This window comes from Sorex araneus, chromosome X (genome assembly GCF_027595985.1).
Source record: "Sorex araneus isolate mSorAra2 chromosome X, mSorAra2.pri, whole genome shotgun sequence".
Classification (NCBI taxonomy): Eukaryota; Metazoa; Chordata; class Mammalia; order Eulipotyphla; family Soricidae; genus Sorex; species Sorex araneus.
The window spans coordinates 251,592,396-251,612,441 of NC_073313.1; the positions used below are offsets into that span (position 1 = coordinate 251,592,396).

General features: G+C 53.2%; 2 protein-coding genes across 2 annotated transcripts in view; both read left to right on the forward strand.

Annotated features, from left to right (window-relative positions):
- STK36 (serine/threonine kinase 36) overlaps positions 1–2,671 on the forward strand; it is a 29,564-nt gene extending 26,893 nt beyond the window's left edge. The window contains exons 26-27 of the mRNA XM_055123165.1: positions 119–865; positions 1,794–2,671. Of these exons, the coding sequence (XP_054979140.1) occupies positions 119–865; positions 1,794–1,937 (891 nt within the window). The 3' untranslated portion in view covers positions 1,938–2,671. The remainder of the gene's footprint in view (positions 1–118; positions 866–1,793) is intronic.
- A 10,757-nt stretch (positions 2,672–13,428) lies between these two features.
- The window catches only part of TTLL4 (tubulin tyrosine ligase like 4), a 28,401-nt gene continuing 21,783 nt past the window's right edge, over positions 13,429–20,046 (forward strand). The window contains exon 1 of the mRNA XM_055123166.1: positions 13,429–13,638. The gene's annotated coding sequence lies outside the window, so the exon portion shown is untranslated. The remainder of the gene's footprint in view (positions 13,639–20,046) is intronic.

Below are 20,046 nucleotides of genomic sequence, written 5' to 3' on the forward strand. Positions count from 1 at the left end.
GGAGCATTGGGGATCAGCTTTGCTGGCCCTCCTCCCCGTGCTGCTCTCTCTGGGGTCGGGGGCATGCACTGGACTCCGGGTGCTCTAGCGGCTGTGCATTCTCCTCCCCCAACCCCAGGCCTGCTGCCATCATCTCCCGCTGGCCCAGGTTGAGCTGCCCATCAGCCTCCTGTCGCGCCTGGCCCTCATGGACCTCGCCTCGCTCCACCAGTTTGTGGAGGCCGTGACGGCCTCCCCGCAGGCCAGCCTTGCCTTCCTGTCCACTGCGCTCCTGAGCGACCAGCCCCTGCTGGCTGCCGACCTGCTCTCCCTGCTGGCCCACACGGCCCGGGTCCTGCCACCCGCGCACCTGTCCTTTGTCCAGGAGCTCCTGGCCGGCCCCGAGGAGTCCTACGGACCCCTGCGCAGCCTCCTGGGCCACGCCGAGACACCCGTGCGCGCCCGCACCTACGGGCTGCTGGGACACTTGCTGCAGCACAGCAGGGCCCTGCGGGGGGCGCTGCAGAGCCAGGCGGGCCTGCTCAGCCTGCTGCTGCTGGGGCTCAGGGACAAGGACCCCGCCGTGCGGCGTGGCGCCAGCTTTGCCGTGGGCAACGCCACCTACCGGGCCGGGCCCCTGCGGCTGGCCCTGGCCACAGCCATCCCCGGCTTCACCCAGCTGCTGGGGGACCCCCAGGCTGGCATCCGGCGCAACGCTGCATCGGCCCTGGGCAACTTGGGCTCTGAGGGCCTGGGGGAGGAGCTGCTGCAGTGCCAGGTCCCCCAGCGGCTGCTCAGGGTGGCGTGCGGGGACCCCCAGCCCAGCGTCAAGGAAGCCGCCCTCATCGCCCTGCGGAGCCTCTGCCAGGAACCCTGTCTCCACCAGGTACCCCCGGGGGCTCCGGGGTTGGTTGATGGGCGGGGGTGGGGGGGGGCGGGGCGAGACTGGGTGGCAGGGTGTTTGAGGAGTTGAGGTGTCTAGGAACGTGAGCGGCGCCCACTCTGGGAACTGGCAGCCAGGTGAGGGTCTCTAAGACGCGACCCGTTTAACGTCTCACCTCCAGCCTGCGGACTGGGTGGGCGGTGCCTGGGATCATGGTGGCCCTGTGGCCAGCTACTTGGGCACAAGGCAGGGAACTCGTACAGTCCCCCTGGGGGGCAGGGCGCTTCCCTGGAACACGGCTGACCCGGGTTTGAGCCTGGCATCCCATAGGGTCTCCCAAAATCCCACCCGAAATGGTCCCTGGGCATCACAAGGTGGGAACCCCCCCAAAAAAAAATAAAACACTGTTCTGTGGAAATTACATTCTTGAAATGCCCTCCAGTGGCCCCCGGGTCCTCCTGTGCATCTTCCCCATCCTCTGTTTTCATCTTCTGTGGACTCCCAAGCAGTGCTCACGAAGCCCAGGGACCCCACTAGTGATTCTCAGCCATCCGGGCTGTGGGTTCAGTGCAGGGGCCTGAGGATGCGACGCTGCCCAGGGGCCTGCAGTGGGGCGATACCCGGGCCACCTGGGTGACGTCAGGGACCACCAGGGCTCCACCCACCGGCGCTGAGGCTGCACTCAGAGGACCCAGTGGTGCCAGGAATTAGACTGGGGTCAGCACCTTAACCTCTGTAGTCTGCACACACACTTCCTTTCTGAGGAACCGTGTAGGGGTCCCATGATGGTGGGAAGTCCATCATCGAGGGTGAAAGGGACACAGACCTCTGGACCTGGGGCTCCTCTCCCGAAGCTTTCTCCCCCACAGAAAGTGCTGGGTCCAATGAGCGCCCCCCACAGCTCTGCTGACATCCCCACTCTCTCCGGCAGGTGCTGGTGTCCCTCGGTGCCAGTGAGAAGTTATCCCTGCTCGCCCTGGGCCCCCATTTCCTGCCGCCCAGCGAGCCCCGGCCAGCCTCCGCCAAGCACTGCAGGAAACTCATCCACCTCCTGAGGCCAGCCCACAGAACGTGATCCCAGTCTCCTGGGGCCGCTGCCACCCCACCATGCCCCGCTCTTGCCAAATACTCCTTTCCACACACACACACACACACACACACACACACACACACACACACACACACACGACAAGCCACCGACTCCACTGTGAACTACAGAGATGCAAAAAACAAAAACCAAAAATTCCCAAAAAAAAAAAAAAGAGAGAGAAATAAGCTTTCAACTCAATGGATCAGAGAATGAGAAACTAGCAGAGATTTATGGATAAAGCTCCTTTTTTGCCCTCAGATTGACAATGTTCTACCGAGCAGTAAACATTATTGTTGGTGCCAGAGAGAGTTCTTTCTTCTCAACCCTCGGGACGCTTTTTGCCAATTATGTGCCTTTAACATGCACAGCTGCCAGCCCTCCCCGGGGAAGCACCTTTGTCCACTGGGAGCTCCTTTGTCCCTGTCAGGCTGAAGACAGCCTGTCTTTGCCGCTCAGCCTTAGGCTGTGGGGATAAATGGCCCCCAGGGTCCTGCCTTTACACACACAGGCATGAGGCGGGAGTGTCAGTCTCACGTTTATTTTGGATAGTTCTCTTTATAAATGTGTCATGAAAACTGCCTCATCCTCCTCAGACCTGCTGGGGTACAGCTCCCAAGAGGGGCTGACACCCCTGTGCACCTCACACACATGACCCCAGCTGGAGAGCGTCTTTCTAATTTTTCTGCTTTCCTGCTTTCTCCACCTCTGTTGCGCTCCATGGACTCTCTTACTTTCCAGCCATGGCCAGTGGAGCTGAAAGAAAAGGCTCGGATAAGCAGAGAGGTGGATGAACTGGGCAGGTTTGCACCCACAGGCAGAGTGAGGAATTTGAACTAGAGGATCCCCATGGAGCGGGGAGCCCGGCCTCTTAGGAGGAAGCAGAACAGGGCGTGGTCTGGGGGAAGGCTGGACAGGCCCATTAGTTGGGCTCCAACACCAGCCAGTAACTTACAGGGAAGCAAGACTCATACCAGATGTCCTGGAACAAACTCCCGAGGGCCCCGGTTATCCCTGTCCATAGAATAAGCAGGCTACTATCTTTTTTTTGCTTTTTGGGTCACACCTGGCTCTGCACTCAGGAATTATCCCTGGCGGTGCTCAGGGGACCATATGGGATGCTTGGGAATCAAACCCGGGTCGGTCGCGTGCAAGGCAAACGCCCTACCCGCTGTGCTGTCGTTCCAGCCCCCAAGCAGGCTACTTTTTTTATTGTTTTTCATTTTTTTCTTTTTGGGTCACACCCAGCGATGCTCAGGGGTTACTCCTGACTCTGAACTCAGGAATTACTCCTGGCGATGCTCGGGGGACTATATGGGATACTGGGGATCGAACCCAGGTCAGCCACATGCAAGGCAAATGTGTTATCTGCCTTGCTATCGCCACTGTGCTGTTGCTCCAGTTTCTACTTTTTTATTCTTAAATCCCGGTTGTTTCATAAACAGAAGATGTATGGTGCATGCATGTACTTTGTTTTGGTTTGTTTTGTGTTTGGAGCCATACCCAATGGAGCTTAGGGGCTGTCAAGGACCAGATTTAGGGCCTGGCTCTGTGCTCAGGGAATCATATGTGGTGGCAGGGACAGAACCAGGATCCACTGCATGCAATGCAAATGTCCTGCCCAGTATACATAATATGTCTCTCCAAGCATTTTTTCCCCTTTTTTTTTTAAAAAAAAAAAAAACAGAAAAACTTAAAACACCATGATTTAAAAATTGTTCCGCATACAGTTGTTTAGGGTATTCAGTATTCCAACACCTGTCAACCACCAGTGTGCCCTTCCCTCCACCAATGTTCCTAGTTTCCCACCCCTACCACCCCCCCCCAGCAAACAAATTGATTTATATGGTTACAACATACATCTAGTGGGGCTGGAGCAATAGCACAGCGGGTAGGGTGTTTGCCTTGAGGCCGACCCGGGTTAGATTCCCAGCATCCCATATGGTCCCCCAAGCACCGCCAGAAGTAATTCCTGAGATGCAGAGCCAGGAGTAACCCCTGAGCATCGCCAGGTGTGACCCAAAAAGGAGAAAAAAACCATACATCTAGCAAAGGTGTTGCTAGAGCCATGACCTGAGGGTTTACTGAGCCGTTAGGTATGGGTTGGGCCTTCTGGGTTCTTGTTTTCCCTCACTGAGCTCAGTGGGCTCCTACCCAACTTTCCCATCTTTTCTTTCTTCTCCTGGGAAGTCGGCTCTGTGAAGTTGGAAGGTGTTGTGTGGCCACAATATGTCGCTGCATCCTTCAATTGCAGGTGTCTCTCTGGCCTCTCTGGAGTTGGGACTTTCCTCTGGCAGCAGTGGGGGCCAGATGTGGGTGGGTGGAGCGCAGGGGCTTTGGCAGGAAAGGAATTCACTCAGATCTTGGCCCGTGGCCATTGGACCTATCTGGGCAAACTCAGCTGCTGGGTCTCTGAGGTCAGTCCTGAAGCTGGACCGTTTCTCTGGCATTGACGGTTTTTGGACTAAACTCAACTGTGCTCAGGCCTTATTCCTGGCTCTACACTCAGAGATCACTCCTGGTGGGGCTCTGGGAACCAGATGTGGTTCCAGGAATGGAATCTGCAGGCAAGGCAAGCACCTTACTCACTGTACTGTTGTTCGAGGCCCCCTCTTTTAAAAAAAATTTGTTTTATTTTAATATATTTTTTTTTAATTTTGGAACCACATCTGGTAGTGCTCAGGCTCTGGGCTCAGGGATCACTCCTGGTGGTGCTCAAGTGACCATATGGGGTGCCAGGGATCAAACCCGGTGTGCAAAGCCTTCCTGTTGTACTATTGCTACGGCCTCTGTTGTTTTGAGGCCACACCCAGTGGTACCTGGGAGCTACTCATCATGGTGCTGGATACCTGAGACTAGGTAGTGCTGGGGTTCATATCTGGGGTTCAAACCTGAGACTGGGCTGGGGCTCCTGATTGTAAAATATATGTCAGTCTGTGGAGCTCTCTTTCCTGCCCAATGTGCCTCTGTGTATGTGTATATATACATACATATACACATATATACACACATTATATATTATATATAATATTATATATGTTATATGTGTATATATATATATTTCAAGAGTCTGGCAAGCTACCCGTGGCATATTCGATATGCCAAAAACAGTAACAACAGTGGGCCTCGTTCCCCTGACCCTGGAAGAGCCCCCAGTATGGCAGTGTTAAGAAGGATGAACAAGGAGAGGCTGATAAAATCTCAGGGCCAAAACGAAGAAGAACTAAAATGACTGTTTGTACTTTTAACACATGTACACTGGCATTTGAAGCATCCACCGAGGACCTGATGGTGCAAGCGCAGAAGATCAAGTACAATGTCATTGGATTGACCAAGACAAGAAGCATTGAACACATCACACCGTTTTTGACACTGGAAAAGAACTGTCCCTCGAACTGTGCAACAGTAGAGGCATCGGTGGTGTTGGTGTCCTTGTCAACACGAACTTGGCCATGAGCATTGATTTGTTCGAATGCCTAACAACTCGAGTCGGATGCTTACATTTGAATAGATGTGGCTCGTTGCTGGCAGTTTCTATTATCATCATCTATGCACCAACATCCAACTATGACAGAAGAAATTGGGAAGTTCTACATGGAGCCAGAGAAGTTCTATAAATAAGACCACACCTTCTGCAAGGTCACTGTCAGTGATTTTAATGCCAAGATAGGACCCAAAGGTCACCGATAGAACTCCACATCGGGACCCACGGCCTAGAATGGAATGAACAGGGTGAGAGACTGTCTGAGTTCATCATGTTCACCAAGACTATCCATGGTAACTTGCAGTTCCAGAAGGCCGAATCTAAACGTTGGACATGGGAGTCTCCCAGTGAACGTTCCACAACAAAATTGACCACATCATATTCAATTGATGGTTTTGCCTAACCGATGCCGCTGTTGTCCCAAAATTCTAAATGGGATCAGACCACCTTCTCCTTCTTGCGAAATTCTACTTCATGGAGTGGGGAGAAGGCTGCAAAGTTTTAAGAAGAGAACTCCCAGAACGACCACCAGCTGGGAGCTCTTTGGCACTACTGCAGCAATGTGGGTAGATGCTGTCCTTGACAACATCAATGAGGAATGCAATTGACTGGTTCAGCACCTCTGTGATTGTGCAAGGAATGAGGAGAGAGAGAAAGCCACAAAAAGTCACCCGTCTTTGGAAACTCTCGAGCTCATTCACCAACATAGTCTGGCGTGAGCCTCAGGCAATCACAAGCCAACATCTGAGCTCACAAAGCTGTGCAGAGAAGTGATAAAGGAAAACCTCAGAGAAGAACAGCAGTGTTCGCTGATGAGGCAGAAGCCAGGAAAAATATTCACAACACCTGCCTGTCCTTTGCCAACTATAAGACCAAGATGACTGCTCTCTGACATCCTGATGGATCTATCACATCTTCCAGAAAGGCAATGGAAAAAGTTATCCATGACTTCTACTTGGATCTCTTTGATAGCCACGTTCACCTGCCCACATACCAAATTCCGTAGGATGGATATGTCATTCCCAGCGTTCTCCCTTCTGAAATCCGACACGCCATTTTGTTGGTAAAGAAGAACATAGCACCCGGTCCAGACAAGGTCAGACCCGAACACCTGAAGAATCTGCTGCCATTACTCATCAATACACTGGCTCAGCTCTTCACATGCTACCTGTCTGAATAAAAGTTTCCGTCCCAATGGAAAACCAGCAGGACCAGCCTGTTGTACAAGGGAGACATCCACAACATCGGCAGTTATTGCCCAATTGCCTGTTATCCATCGTCTACAAGTTATTCACTTGAGTCATCCTTAATAGGATTGGTAGAACACTAAATGAAGGACAACCGTGCGAGCAAGCTGAGTTCTGAAAAGGATTCAGCACGGTCGACCATATCCACATGGTGACCAACCTTATTGAGGTTTTGCGAGAGTTCAAGATGCCGCTCTGTCTAACGTTCATTGATTTAAAGGAGAGCTTTGATTCTGTTGAGACTGAAGTGGTCATTGAAGCCCTAGACAAACGGCATTCAAATTCAGTAATCAGGATCCTCCGTAAGCTGTATTAAGGATTCACCATCAGGCTCTCACCATTCTACAAAGAAGTGATCATCAACGTAAAGAGAGGGGTTCAGCAGGGTGATACCATTTCACCGAAATTCTTCAGTGCCACCCTTGAGAACATCATGCGATAACTGGAATGGGAAGGAATGGGAGTGAAGATAGACAGTTGGCAACTACACCACCTCTGCTTCACTGATAATATCCTTCTAATAACACCAAATATTAGCCAAGTGGCATGAATGCTGGCCGACTTCAACCATGAGTGTGGAAAGGTCAGACTGCAGCTGAGTCTCATGAAGACAATGTTCATGAGAAATGAACTAGTTCCTGATGTTCCATTTGCCCTCAATGGAACGAACATCTCTGAATGCAGCAGTTATGTGTACCTAGGTCGAGAACTCAACATGACAAATAACCTGGCACCTGAACTGCACAGGAGAAAGAAAGCAGCGTGGAACGCCTTCAAGAGTGTCGAATAAGTGGTTAAGAGGACAAAGAACCTCTGGCTCTGGGCACATCTTTTTGACTCCATTGTTCTTCCTGCACTAATATACGCCTCAGAGACCTGGGCCCTTATGAAAACAGAATAAGAACGCTATTCGGGTATTCCAAAGAGGAATTGAAAGAGCTATGCTTGGAATATCACATTTCACTTAAGTGAGAGAAGGAATCTGGAGTTCCGACCTCCATCGACAATTAAGAATCAGGGACGCTGTCTCGTTTGCCAAGGCGTCGAAAATCAGATGGGCTGGACACGTAATGCAATTCAGAGACGACAGCTGGACTAGAGCTGTTACCAACTGGATTCCACGGGATGTCAAAAGACCGCGTGGCCGCTCAACTACAAGATGGTCAAGACCCTAAATGAACAGTTTGAGGCTCTTTGTGTTCCTGAAGTGAACTGACGCCATTGGGCTACGCTAGCACGCAACAGAGATGAATGGAGACGTTACTGATGCCCACTCAAGCAAATTGATGAACAACAGGATGCCAAGTGATACAAGTGATATATAATATATTTTTTTTTCATGAAACTAGACTACATCCTCTCCCTCTCCCTCTTCCAAAGGAAGAAAAGAGCAATCATCGATGGTAAAAGACCATTTTGGGGCTGGAGTGGTAGTACAGCGGGGAGGGCATTTGCCTTGCATGCAACCTACCTGGATTCAATCTCTGGCATCCCATATGGTCCCCTAAGCACTGCCAGGAGTAATTCCTGAATGCAGAGCTAGGAGTAACCCTTGAGCATTGCCAGATGTGACCCAAAGAGCCAACATAAAAGGGGGGGGTAAAATTTAAAAAAAGGCTGACATATTTTGCATACAGAAGCCCCAGTTCTTAGGTTTGAACCCCAGATGTGACCCTCAGCACTGCATGATCCAAGGTCCCCACCTAGAACTGGCTTCACTATCAGGAGAATGCTCTGGCTCCACGCCATCAGAGAAACTCCTCTAGTAACAAACTAGAGAAAATGATCCCTGGAAATACAGTCTCCTGTACCTATATTTTAATGAAGAATATTATTCTCTTTTATGCCCACTGTATAAGTTTGTGTTTTAGCCAAAGTAACACTTTGCTACTCACAACTCCCCAGATATCACAGTCATTTACTCCTGTGCAAGTTATTTTAATTCAGCTCACCTATGTGTATTGAGTCCGTCCTATGTGCCTAAGCCTGTTCTAGCCCCTGTAGACAGAGTTCTAGTGCTTGTCTGATCAGAAAGTAGACTTTCTGATCTGGTGCAGTGACCCTGGGGCAGAAAGAATTGATTCAAATATGTGAATTGCATATAGTATGTCAGACGATGATCAGCATTCTGGTGAAAGGCCGAGGAAGGAGGATGTGTGAGAGTTGGATGTGCAGGTTGCCCTCGCTAAGAAGGTGAGGTCTAAGCGAAGACCAGGAGGAGGTGAAGGAATGGGCAAAGTCTTCAGTTCAGAGACAAAGAGCACTTCAAAGGCGGGGAGAGAGAAGTCACCTGCAGGCCTGAGGACCCCCAGGAGAGGCTGCAATTGGAAGAAGAACTGAAGGCAGAGAATAGGAAGTGTGGCCAGGAGACAGTAGACAGACACTACTGCTACTGAAAGGGTATAGCTATATCCCTTTACCTCCTTTTAGCGCCCAGTTCTTGTCCAGAGGAATCATTTCCAGCTATCGTTATCACAGTGGTCCCTTATTTGTCCTAACTCCCCCTCCCCACGTTCTCCCCACCGCACCCCACACTTGTGGCAAGCTTCCTACCACGGACCAGACCTCCTGGCCCTCATGTCTACTGTTTGGCTATTAGTCTCATACTGTGTTTGGGGTATTCCACAAATGAGTGTCCTGACCATTCTGTCTGTGCCTCTCCTTCTGACTCATTTCTTTTATAAAAAATTAATTTTTAATTGAATCACAGTGAGATACACAGTTACAATGTTGTTCATTATTGGGCTGGAGCGATAGCATAGCGGGTAGGGCGTTTGCCTTGCACGCAACCGACCCAGGTTTGATTCCCAGCATCCCATATGGTCCCCTGAGCACCGCCAGGAGTAATTCCTGAGTGCAGAGCCAGGAGTAACCCCTGTGCATTGCCAGCTGTGACCCAAAAAGAAAAAAAAAAGTTGTTCATGATTGTGTTTCAATCATATAGTGTTCCAACACTTGTCCCTTCACCAGTGTACATCTCCCACCATCAGTGGTCCCAGTTTCCCTCTGAATCACTTCATTCTGCTGTGCTCTTTGAGAAGGGCTCACTGTAGCCAGCTCACGTAGTGACTGGGGACTTAGACTCCCCTTTACTTAGGGCAGAGAATCCTACATCCACATGGGTTTTGGGGAGACGGACTTTTCCTTTCCTTATGGTACTAAAGGATGCATCAGGCCCGTCTCATATATATAGCTTTAGTACCATCCTTTAGTACTATATATATACATATTATATATGTGTATATATACATATAATATATATATATATACACACACACACTCCCTGTACTAAAACCAAGCTTGATCCCTGATGCGGTTTAATGGAGAATGGGATAAGAAACCAAGATCTGGGTTCTTGGTGTGTTTGCTGCTACTGGGTGTTTGCTGTAGTATTTTTATTGATTTATTTTTTGGATTGGGGGCGCCATCTGCCCATGGTCAGGCAGTTGCTTCTGGCGGTGCTCAGGGGACCTGGGTTGAGAGGGAGAGAGTAATGTGCTCAAGAGATAATGCAGGCTTCCCCAAGGGTGGAGAGAGCCCCGACACACACCCCAGCATTAGATAGGTTAGTCCACATTTTAAGAGGGGAGATGTGGGTGACACATATGCTCGGCCACGTGGGCACAAGCAGCACATGGGCTCAGGCAGCATACATGCATACATGCCCTCCCTTTGTTCAAGGTGACTTTTATAGGGTTTTTCCAAGCCAATCCCACATGGGCTTTCTAGCTAGATAAGAGTCCATTGCTAGGGTTGTTGCAAAGTGGGTAGAGTTGGAAGTGGTCATCTTTGAAACTCCTTTTCTTGATCTTTGTTCCTGCTGGATCTTTCTTTCAGAGGGTGGGTCCAGCCTTCTCTGCTCTGGGGTAGCTGAGGGTTAGTCAGATTAAAGGAAGGAATTGAAAATTCTGCATTAGTTTCCTTCCGGCCCTTTCTGTAGAGAGGGGTCCAGTCTCCTCAGCGTCTGCAGCTAGAGAAGGTCTTATCAGGTCTTGCTTTCTGTATCCACAAGGTGGGTGAGACTTAGGACTGGTGGCTTTATTTTTTTCCCAGGAATTTCGTTGCCGTGATTGAGGGAGCGGCCCTTCCCTAATCTACCTGCCTACATCAAGATCAACAGAATCAACTTTATAAACTATAGAGTTTATATAAAGTGTTAAGGGGAAAATTGAAAAATGTAAATAAACAAAAGCTGAGGGGGGGCATGGAGAGATAAATGCAGAGATAGCGCAAATAACTGGAGAAGTCCGTGGACCCGAAACAGATACACCTCCACGTCGGAACGTCTAGGACATCTCAGTTCTTTCCCCGCACACAGCGGTCTCCAGGAACCATACCCCGTGCTGGGGATTGAACCCAGGTGAGCCAGTTGCGAGGTAAGTGGTAAGTGTCCTACCCACTGTACTATCTGGGTCGCACTGTGGCCCCACCCCATCCCCAATATTTCTTTGCCTCGCATGGGCATGGCACTCTTCAGGATGCATGTTGATTTCTGAATCTGTCCTATAAGGAACCATACATTCTTTTTTTTTTTTTTTTTTTGCTTTTTGGGTCACACCCGGCAATGCACAGGGGTCATTCCTGGTTCATGCACTCAGGAATTACCCCTGGCGGTGCTCAGGGGACCATATGGGATGCTGGGATTCGAACCCGAGTTGGCCGCGTGCAAGGCAAACAAACGCCCTACCCGCTGTGCTATCGCTCCAGCCCCGGAACCATACATTCTTCAGCTCCTCTGCTAGCACACAGAGCAACAAGTGCTTGTCCAGTGAGTCTGCGGAGATGCAGGTCACATCTGATGGGGACAAAACACTCTATGGACACATTCCCTCCATAAACAGCACACACCCGGCGGGAACGCAAAGACAAAGTGCAGGGGAGCATTTGATTTTTGGGGGGCTTGGGGAGGGTCACCTCCGGCCATGCTCAGGGTCTGGAGCGGTAGTACAGCACATAGGCTGCTTGCCTTGCATGCCGGTGACCTGGGTTTGATTACAAAACATCCCATCTGGTACCCCTTGAGCACGGCCAGGAGTAAAACAAGGTCAGGAGTAAAACCTGAGCATTACCAGGTGTGGCCTCAAAACAAAACAAAGAAATCAAGTCTTCAGAAATAACTAGTAACAAAACAAAGCAAAAAAATAAATCAAGTGTTGCAAATAACTAGTAAGCACTGCACTGTAGCACTGTCATATGTGGTCCATCAATTTGCTCCAGCGGGTACACCAGTAACGTCTCCATTGTGAGACTTGTTGTTACTGTTTTTGGCATATGGAATACGTATGCCACAGGGAGCTTGCCGGGCTCTGCTGTGCAGGCGGGATAGTAGCTGGCCAGGCTCTCCGAGAGGGAGGAGGAATTGAACCCCAGTGGCCACGTGCAAGACAAACGCTCTACCCACTGTGCTCTCACTCCGCCTTCTTAACTAGTAAGAAATTTCCTTATTAAATTGTGGCTCTTTGCTTATTTCTTTGTTAGTATTTTTGTTTTTTCCTCCTTGCCCCCCCCTTAGCTTAAAAAAAAAGTTTTATTTTATTGGAATGGGGTGGAAAATCAGGTCACACCTGATGTCAGTGGGCCCCACAGAAGGCTCATATGAAGTGGGGAGGATAATGCTAGTCACTTTCTCCTCATCCGCCTCGCCTCGCAGAAAGGAATTTCAGGAGTAGACAAGCAGTGAAGTAAATAGATTTTCTTTGGAAGGTTTTTGAGGGGGAGAGGGAGAGGCAGTGAGAGAGAGAGAGAGAGAGAGAGAGAGAGAGAGAGAGAGAGAGAGAGAGAGAGAGGAGATGCTGGCGACACGTGCTCGGCCATGCAGGCGCAAGCAGCACATGGACATGGACTCGGGCAGCATACACAATGCCAGTTAATCAGATTAAGGGAGGGTCCGAGGGTTTGGGGAACTTCATGGGGAGGGGTCCAATCTCTTCAGGGCCCACTGCTGAAGGTCTTAATCAGGTTTCTGTTTTCTGTATCCACAGGGTGGATCAGCCTTAGAATTTTCCTCCCAGAAGTTTTGTTGACCTAAATTTCATTGCGAGGGCCTTTCCCTGTCTATCGGCTTACTTCACACCCACGGTGCTCAGAATCTGTTTCTCTTTCTTTCAAAAGGAAATAAAAAAGTGGGTTTTTTTTTTGTTTTTTTTTTACAAACCCGTTATGTGGAAATCTCTATAGATCGCAGCAATAGAGCTGTTCTACGAAGCTTGAGCTCTCTGACTACAGATGAGAAATTAAGCTACTGCTGCCATGGGGTGGGATGAGGAAAGGCCACAGATGTCAGGAGAAATCAGGGTTGAAGTCTCAGGATCAGCCTTCCCCGGGAGGGGGTGGTGTGTGTTTGCTTTGTGCATCGAAGGAGGCGATGTAGCATGGGCCTGTATGTGTGTGTGGGGGTGTATGGTGGTGGTGGAGTGTGTGTGTGTGTGTGTGTGTGTGTGTGTAAGGTAGCATGAGTGGTGTGTGTGTGGGGGGGGTGAGGTAGCATGTGCGTGTGTGAGGGAGCATGGGGGCGGTGTGTGGGTGAGGTAGCATGGGCATGTGGGGGGGCACGGGGAGTGAGGTAGGTGGTGTGTGTGTGGGGGGCAAGGTAGCATGGGGCATGTGTTTTTCGGCCTCAGAAACTACAACTCCCAGAAACCCGCGCGCTCCAGCCACTCCCCCCACCCCGCGCGAGGCGGGCCCGCGCACGCGCAGAGCGTGCCCCGGCCTACCCGGGCGCCCCGCACCCTCGGCGCGCCGGCGCGCGCCCGCCTCCCTCCGTCCCGGCTCAGCCCTTCCCGGCCCCGCGTCCGTCCGCTGGGGGCGCGCGCAGCGCGAGGCCGGCGGCGGCTGGGAGCGCGGGTCGCGTGGCGCGGCGTGGTTGCTAGGGGCGCTGAGGCCGCCCGCTCGACCCGCAGGCCGAGGGAGGAAGCAGCGCGGAGCCGGCGCCGAGCCCGGGCGAAGCTCGGTCCGCTGGGTGAGTGCGAGCGCGGGAGCCGGGGCCCGGCCACGGGGGGCGCGGAGCCCGCTCCCGGAGCCGCCGGGTCCCGGCCGGCGCCCCCCGCCCCCGCCCCTCTTCCCGCCGCGCCGGGCTTGAAATTGGCGCCGGGCGGGCTCGGGCTGGGGACGCCCACCACCCGGAGGGCGCCGCTGAGATGTTACTTTTCTAGCCCCCACCCCCAGACTGGAGCGCTCAGCTGGGTCCGAGATGGGTGGAACTTAAAACTCTCCTCGGGACCCTCCGGTCCTGTCTTGGGGGGGGCCAACGATGTTGGCAGCAGCGTCGGCCGGCTCTGGCCGCGGGACCCCGGAAGGCGCGGGCCGCGGCGCCCGCGGGACGCAGGAAGCCCCCAGGAAGCCCCCGGGACAGGCGGGCGCCGGCGCCCGTCGTCTTGGGCAGTCTGGTTGGCTCGTTCCAACCACGTAAACAAAGCGCCCCCTCCTCCGGACCCCCTACCCCGCGCCCGGCAGAAACGTGGGGGAAGGTCTCTGCCCGCGCAGGCCAGCCTGGCGGACCCCGAGCCCCGGTCCCCAGACTTCGCTCGCAAGTCGGGGCTTCCGAACCCGCCCCGGAGTCGTTCCCACGCTCCGGTGCTGCAGGTCTTCCTTAAGCCTCAGCACCTGTTGGTGGAGCCACTTAACAAGCAGCCAGGAGCCTTTTTTTTTTTTTTTTTTTTTTTGCTTTTTGGGTCACACCCGGCGATGCACAGGGGTTACTCCTGGCTCTGCACTCAGGATTCACCCCTGGCACTGCTCAGGGGACCCTATGGGATGCTGGGAATCGAACCGGGGAACCCGGGTTGGCCACGTGCAAGGCAAACGCCCTACCTGCTGTGCTATCGCTCCAGCTCCCAGCCGGGACCCTTCTTAACAGGGTCGGGTACCGAGATACTTGGCATAAAGACCATCCCTCGGCAGCCTCTGCTGCTGCTTTTCTGGGGGGGGCCGTGGGGGGCCGGTTGGGGCACCCCTCCTTGCTCAGGGCTTACTCCTGGCTCTGTGACCTGGGATTGTGCCCTGGACGGATGGGGTGGAGGAGGGACATGACAAGCACCTTATCTCCTGTCCCCCATCTCCTTTTTGTACCCCCTCCCCACTCCTGACTTCCTGGTGGAAACCACTGACAGATTATTCTGGGACTAGGGAAATTGAAAAGACATTCTAGATACAAAATAGCTTTAGAAAAGACACTGCGCGGGGCCTGGGCTCGGTGCTTGGGGGGGGAAGGTTCTGCTGTAAGCCCACCACTCCTGGGTGTGAGGCTCTGAATTCATCTCCCCACCTCGCCCCCCCCCCTTTCCGCCCCCAAAATAATAAAAGACAGCAAAGTCTGAAAAGAGAGCTGTAGAAGAGGGAAACTAATCGGGGCTGGATCAATCACTCGGGGGCCTTGGATGCTTTGCTCAGGAGTTAGAAATAGTGCTTTCTCTGCCCTTGAGCTTGGCGGGGGAGGGGGGAACAACGGGAGGTATCACACTTGGTACTGCACAGGGCTTCTGCCTGAGCACCACCAGGTATGAATGCCCCCCACCCCCAACAAAAAGTACATAAACTTTTTGTTTGTTATTGTTTTTGTTCCTTCTGGGACAGTACTCTTCAGTGTCATGGTCCCAGCCCTGCATAAACTATTGTTTGTTTGTTTGTTTGGTGGGGGGGTGGGGAGGTGAGGGGGGATGAGGACCACATCCTGCGTCCAGCTTGGGGGGGGGGCGGATTGTGCCGTTCCAGACATCAAACTGGGGCTCCTCGTGTGTAAAGCTGCTCTAGCTGATGAGCTAGCTCCTCGGCCCAATATTGCTTTCCTTTAAAAAAAATAAACACGTTAATTAAAAAAAGTCACATGGGGCTGGAGTGATAGCACAGCGGGTAGGGCGTTTGCCTTGCACGCAGCCGACCCGGGTTCGAATCCCAGCATCCCATATAGTCCCCTAAGCACCGCCAGGGGTAATTCCTGAGTGAAGAGCCAGGAGTAACCCCTGTGCATCGCTGGGTGTGACCCAAAAACCAAAAAAAAAGAAAAAAAAGTCACATCTGGCGGTGTTGAGGGTTTCTCTGGTGATCCCTGTTGGTGGGCTCAGCACCAAATAGGCTGTTGGGGATTGGCCAGCGCCCTTCTCACTGAACTCTTCAGCCCTGTATTTCCTATCAGGGGGGCGGGGTGGGGGCAGTTGTGGGCCAGTTTTGCCAAGGGGTTCGACCCCAGGGTTCTTGAGGAGGTGGTGCTGCTTAGACCCTGCCGTCGAGGGTTTCCTGGGCGGCCTTTTGCAGTGCTCACCTCACCCTTGGGGGACCGAGTGTCGCGGGGTATCTCGAGCCACCCCCTGGCAAGGCAGCTGCTTTAACCTCTGAGCGGGCCATTGCTCCAGCCCCAGTGCCTGAGAGTTGGGAGGCCGCTGTGAAGAGGAAGACCCGGGACTTACACTGGGCCTGTGCTGGGCTCAGCCCCGCCCCTCCCCCACACCCCAAGCTCCAAAGGCCCAGAGGGTGATGGTGGGCTTTGGAGCTCAGGCGTCGAGCCTAGAGGGTGGAGGAGGTAGCAGAGGTGACACGTGGGTGAGTGGGGTCGCAGCTGCCTTCTGTCCAGTGCTGACTCCGAGCCCTCCTGAGTGGGCGACTGAGCTGTTACACTGGCATGGAAAGGGCGGGCAGAGGGGAAGGGAGGGAAGTGGAGGCAGGGAATCGATGCCCCAGGACGGATGGGAGGGAATCAGTGGAATGTTGTGGAACTGTCTCGGGCCAGCATTGTGTCAGAACACATCTCCTGGGGCTGAGACATCTGGTGCAGTGCCTGACTGCGGGCAGAGGAGAGGTCTAATGAAGCTTGGTGTTTTGTTTGTTTTTTTGTGGTGGTGCTGGGACTCTGCGGTTCCGGGCTTCAAACTGGGTCCCCCTGTGTGTGCAGCCTGTGTGCTGGTCCATCTAGCTCAGATCTAGCTCAGTGTTTTCCAAAATGGGCGCACACAGTGGGGCTGGAGACATCAGACATCAGGGAGGGCGCTTGCCTTGCACACGGCCAACCAGGGTGTGATCCGAGGCTCCCCATTGGGTCCCCCGAGTCCCGCCAGGAGTGACCCCTGAACAAGTGGACAGTGCCCTTCTGCTGGGGCTGAGGAGGGCTGGCATGATTGAGGGGTCCGTCAGCTGGAGCCTCAGGCAAGGATGCTGGAGAGTTGAGGGGAAAGGAGAGGGCAGGGTGGTGAGTGGGGTTGCTCTGGGTAAGGCGGCACCAACAGTTTGTGTGTGTGTGTGTGTGTGTGTGTGTGTGTGTGTGTGTGTGTGTGTGTTGCTTTCTGTATGTTTGCTGAAAGAAAAGGGCTTTCCCTGGGTATGCCGAGTGATTTTGCTTTTTTCTGGAAAGGGGTGATAGATCAAAGAAGTCCTTTGCTCAGACACTCCCCTTGAGATTCCGTGCCTGGTCACCAGCGCTTTGGATTTGAGCCCCGTGGAGAACTTCGACGTCTTCTAAAGATCGGTGCAGTGCGGAGGAAACTTTTTCTTTCCTGCTCTGAACTTTCTCGCCAACCCTGGCAGGACTGGGTGGTCAGACCCAGCACTGGGAAACATTCTGAGCGTGCGTCTTCCCGTAGGCCCTGAAAATCCCACGGACTCTGTCCTGAGAAGCCTTGTAGGAATCCCGGACAGGTGTAGTGTTCTAGACCTTTCTTTATTTTATTTTATTTTATTTTATTTTTATTTATTTTTTAAAAAATTTATTTATTTTTAATTAGTGAATCACCGTGAGGGTACAGTTACAGATTTATACACTTTTGTGCTTATGCTTCCCTCATACAAAGTTCGGGACACTCAACACCTTTATTGTTCTAGACCTTTCTGTCTCAGGACTCCTGAAGAACCTGAATGCTCTTTGGAGTGTTCAGAGTCTTCAGTATGTTTTTATATTTGGATTCATTGGCATGATTCCGGTTTTGGCTACACGCAGCTGTGCCCAGGGTTTGCTTACGGGCATCACACCAGGGTCAGCCACGTGCCAGACAGGCGCTTGACTGACCGTACTAGCCCTCCGGCCCTTCCGCATGTCTCAGTGCGTGTGGAGGTAGAGATCACCCTTTAGTTGCCATGGTTGGTTTTAGCGCCACCCTGAGGGTCCGAGGCACAGCTGCCAGCATCACGCTTGGCGCCCGGGAGCGAACTCTGAACAGCCTCTTAGTTTTCTTTTCTCTAAAATGATGCCTCCACCTCAGTGGGTTGACCTACTTGTGCTGGCTTGGGGGCCATCGGTGGCACTGCCCAGCGGTTCCTCCTGATTCTGTGCTGGACCGAGTGGTGGGGATCAGAGCCAGCACGCCGACAGTACGCACTCAGCCTGTTGCCGAGTGACTGACACCAGCAGCAGACCTTATTTCCAGCCCCAGCACCACATATGGACCCCTAAGCACAGACCTAGGAGAGCAACCCTTGAGCACTGCTGAGTGCACCCCAACAGTCCACACTCGCAGTATTTGTATGATGAGTGATATTGTAGCAAATCAACCCCCCCCTCTCTCATTTGGGTTTTTGGGCCATACTCAGTGATGCTCAGGGGTCAATCCTGGAGGGGCTCAGGGACCCCTGAGTGCTGGGGATGGAACCTGGGTCAGCCTCTTACAAGTGTCTTAATCAGTACTGTCTCTCCGACCCCATCAGTGAATGTTGTACAGTGTCACAGCCCACTGATCTGCAGCTCCCAGGTGACACGGAGTGGGAATGCTTGTGTTTTGTCTGAGGGAGCACCAGGTGCGTTCCCCTGACCCCCCTCCCCACCCATGCCTGGTGTCAGGAGTTGTCCCTAAGTGGCCCCCATGCCCCCATCACAATTCCACTGATGGTTCTCTCATTTTCTTCTTTCCTCTTTTAGAGGGAGGGAGGGGACGGGAGAGGAAGGAGGAAGGGAGCTGTTCTCTCGTTTGGACCCATCCTTTGCCCATTCCTGGTGTCACGTGACTGGGGCTGTTTGGAAAGTGCCAGTGTGCTGAGTTAGGCACCCTCTCCTAATGCTGCCTCCTTCTGTGATCTGGTCTGAACAAAAGCTGCACGCCTGTTTTCTCCTGTGCCCGCCACACTCATCAGAAATAGGGTGGCAGCGGGTCGTAGCGATAGCACAGCGGGTCGGGCATTTGCCTTGCATGCAGCCAGCCTGGGTTCGATTCCCCGCATCCCATATGGTCCCCCAAGCACTGCCAGGAGTAATTCTGAGTGCAGAGCCAGGAGTAACCCCTGAGCATCGCCGGGTGTGACCAAAAAAAAACCAAAACCAAACAAACAAAAAGAAATAGGGTGGCAGATGCAATTTCCCCCAAATTCTCGTTTTCTCTTGGACGTTCGGTGCTGTCAGGGGCAGCAGACCCCACCCATTGTGTTGCCCTGAAGAGAGAGCTTCACTTTGTCCCATTTTCTAGAAACTGTGCCAGATCGCAGCCTCAGGAACGTCCCCCGCGTGTCGCGTGTCATGTCCACCCGCTGCCAAGGGTATGCCTTGCGACTCCCGCGCCGTCACCAGCCCTGACGCCAGCATCTTCCTTGGAGACAGCAGTCCCACGGGTCCCACCTTCCTTTTGTTTCCTGCCAGGCTCCCTGGCTGCTCCGGGGGCTTCGGGGAGTTGGGAGCCTGCAGGTGTCTCGGTGGCCTCTAGGAGCTTGTCACTCCCAGTGCAGCTCTTGCCTGTTGTCCTGACTCTGACCTTCCTGCCCTCAGGTTGGCCAGCGCCTGTAAGCACACAGCTGCTGCCCAGAGCCTGAGCCTGTGTGTTCCATCTGGTGTCCCCAGGAGTAACTCCCGGGCACTCCTAGGTGTGGCCCAACCCCAAGAACAGGGCTGCCAACCTCCCTCCCCTCATGGCTGAGCTTCCTTCCTGGCTACTCAGGCTCTGAGGCCCCCTGCCCGCCTTCCCTCTCCATCTTCAGCACAGCCCCCGCCCACCACCCCACAGGACATACCATTCCAGCGACTTTGTATTTTTTGGGGTTTTTTTGGGGGGCGGGGGCACATCTAGTGGTGCTCAGGGCTTACTCCTGGCTCAGTGCTCTGGGATCACTTTGGGGCGGTGCTCAGAGGATCGTGTGAGGTGCCAGGGATCGAATTGGGGAGGCAAACGGCTTCCCTGCCCTTGGGTGCGTAGGCTGGAACTTCTGTCTCCTGGGGGGGACTAGCGCCCGATGGCGTCTCTCTTCTATCTGCATCTCGGTAAGGCAAGATGGTCCTCCCACAGCTTGCCCACGGCGAGTCCTCTCAGCTCCTGTGCATTGCCCGCTCGGAGCTCCCCCGCTGTCCTGAGTTCCCCCGGTCACCTAGGGAAACCCCGAGCTGGAGGAAACCGCAGCTCCCTCGAGCCAGACGCCCTGAGCCGGAGAGGCCTCTAATGAGAGGGTAATGAATAATTGCTTTCTG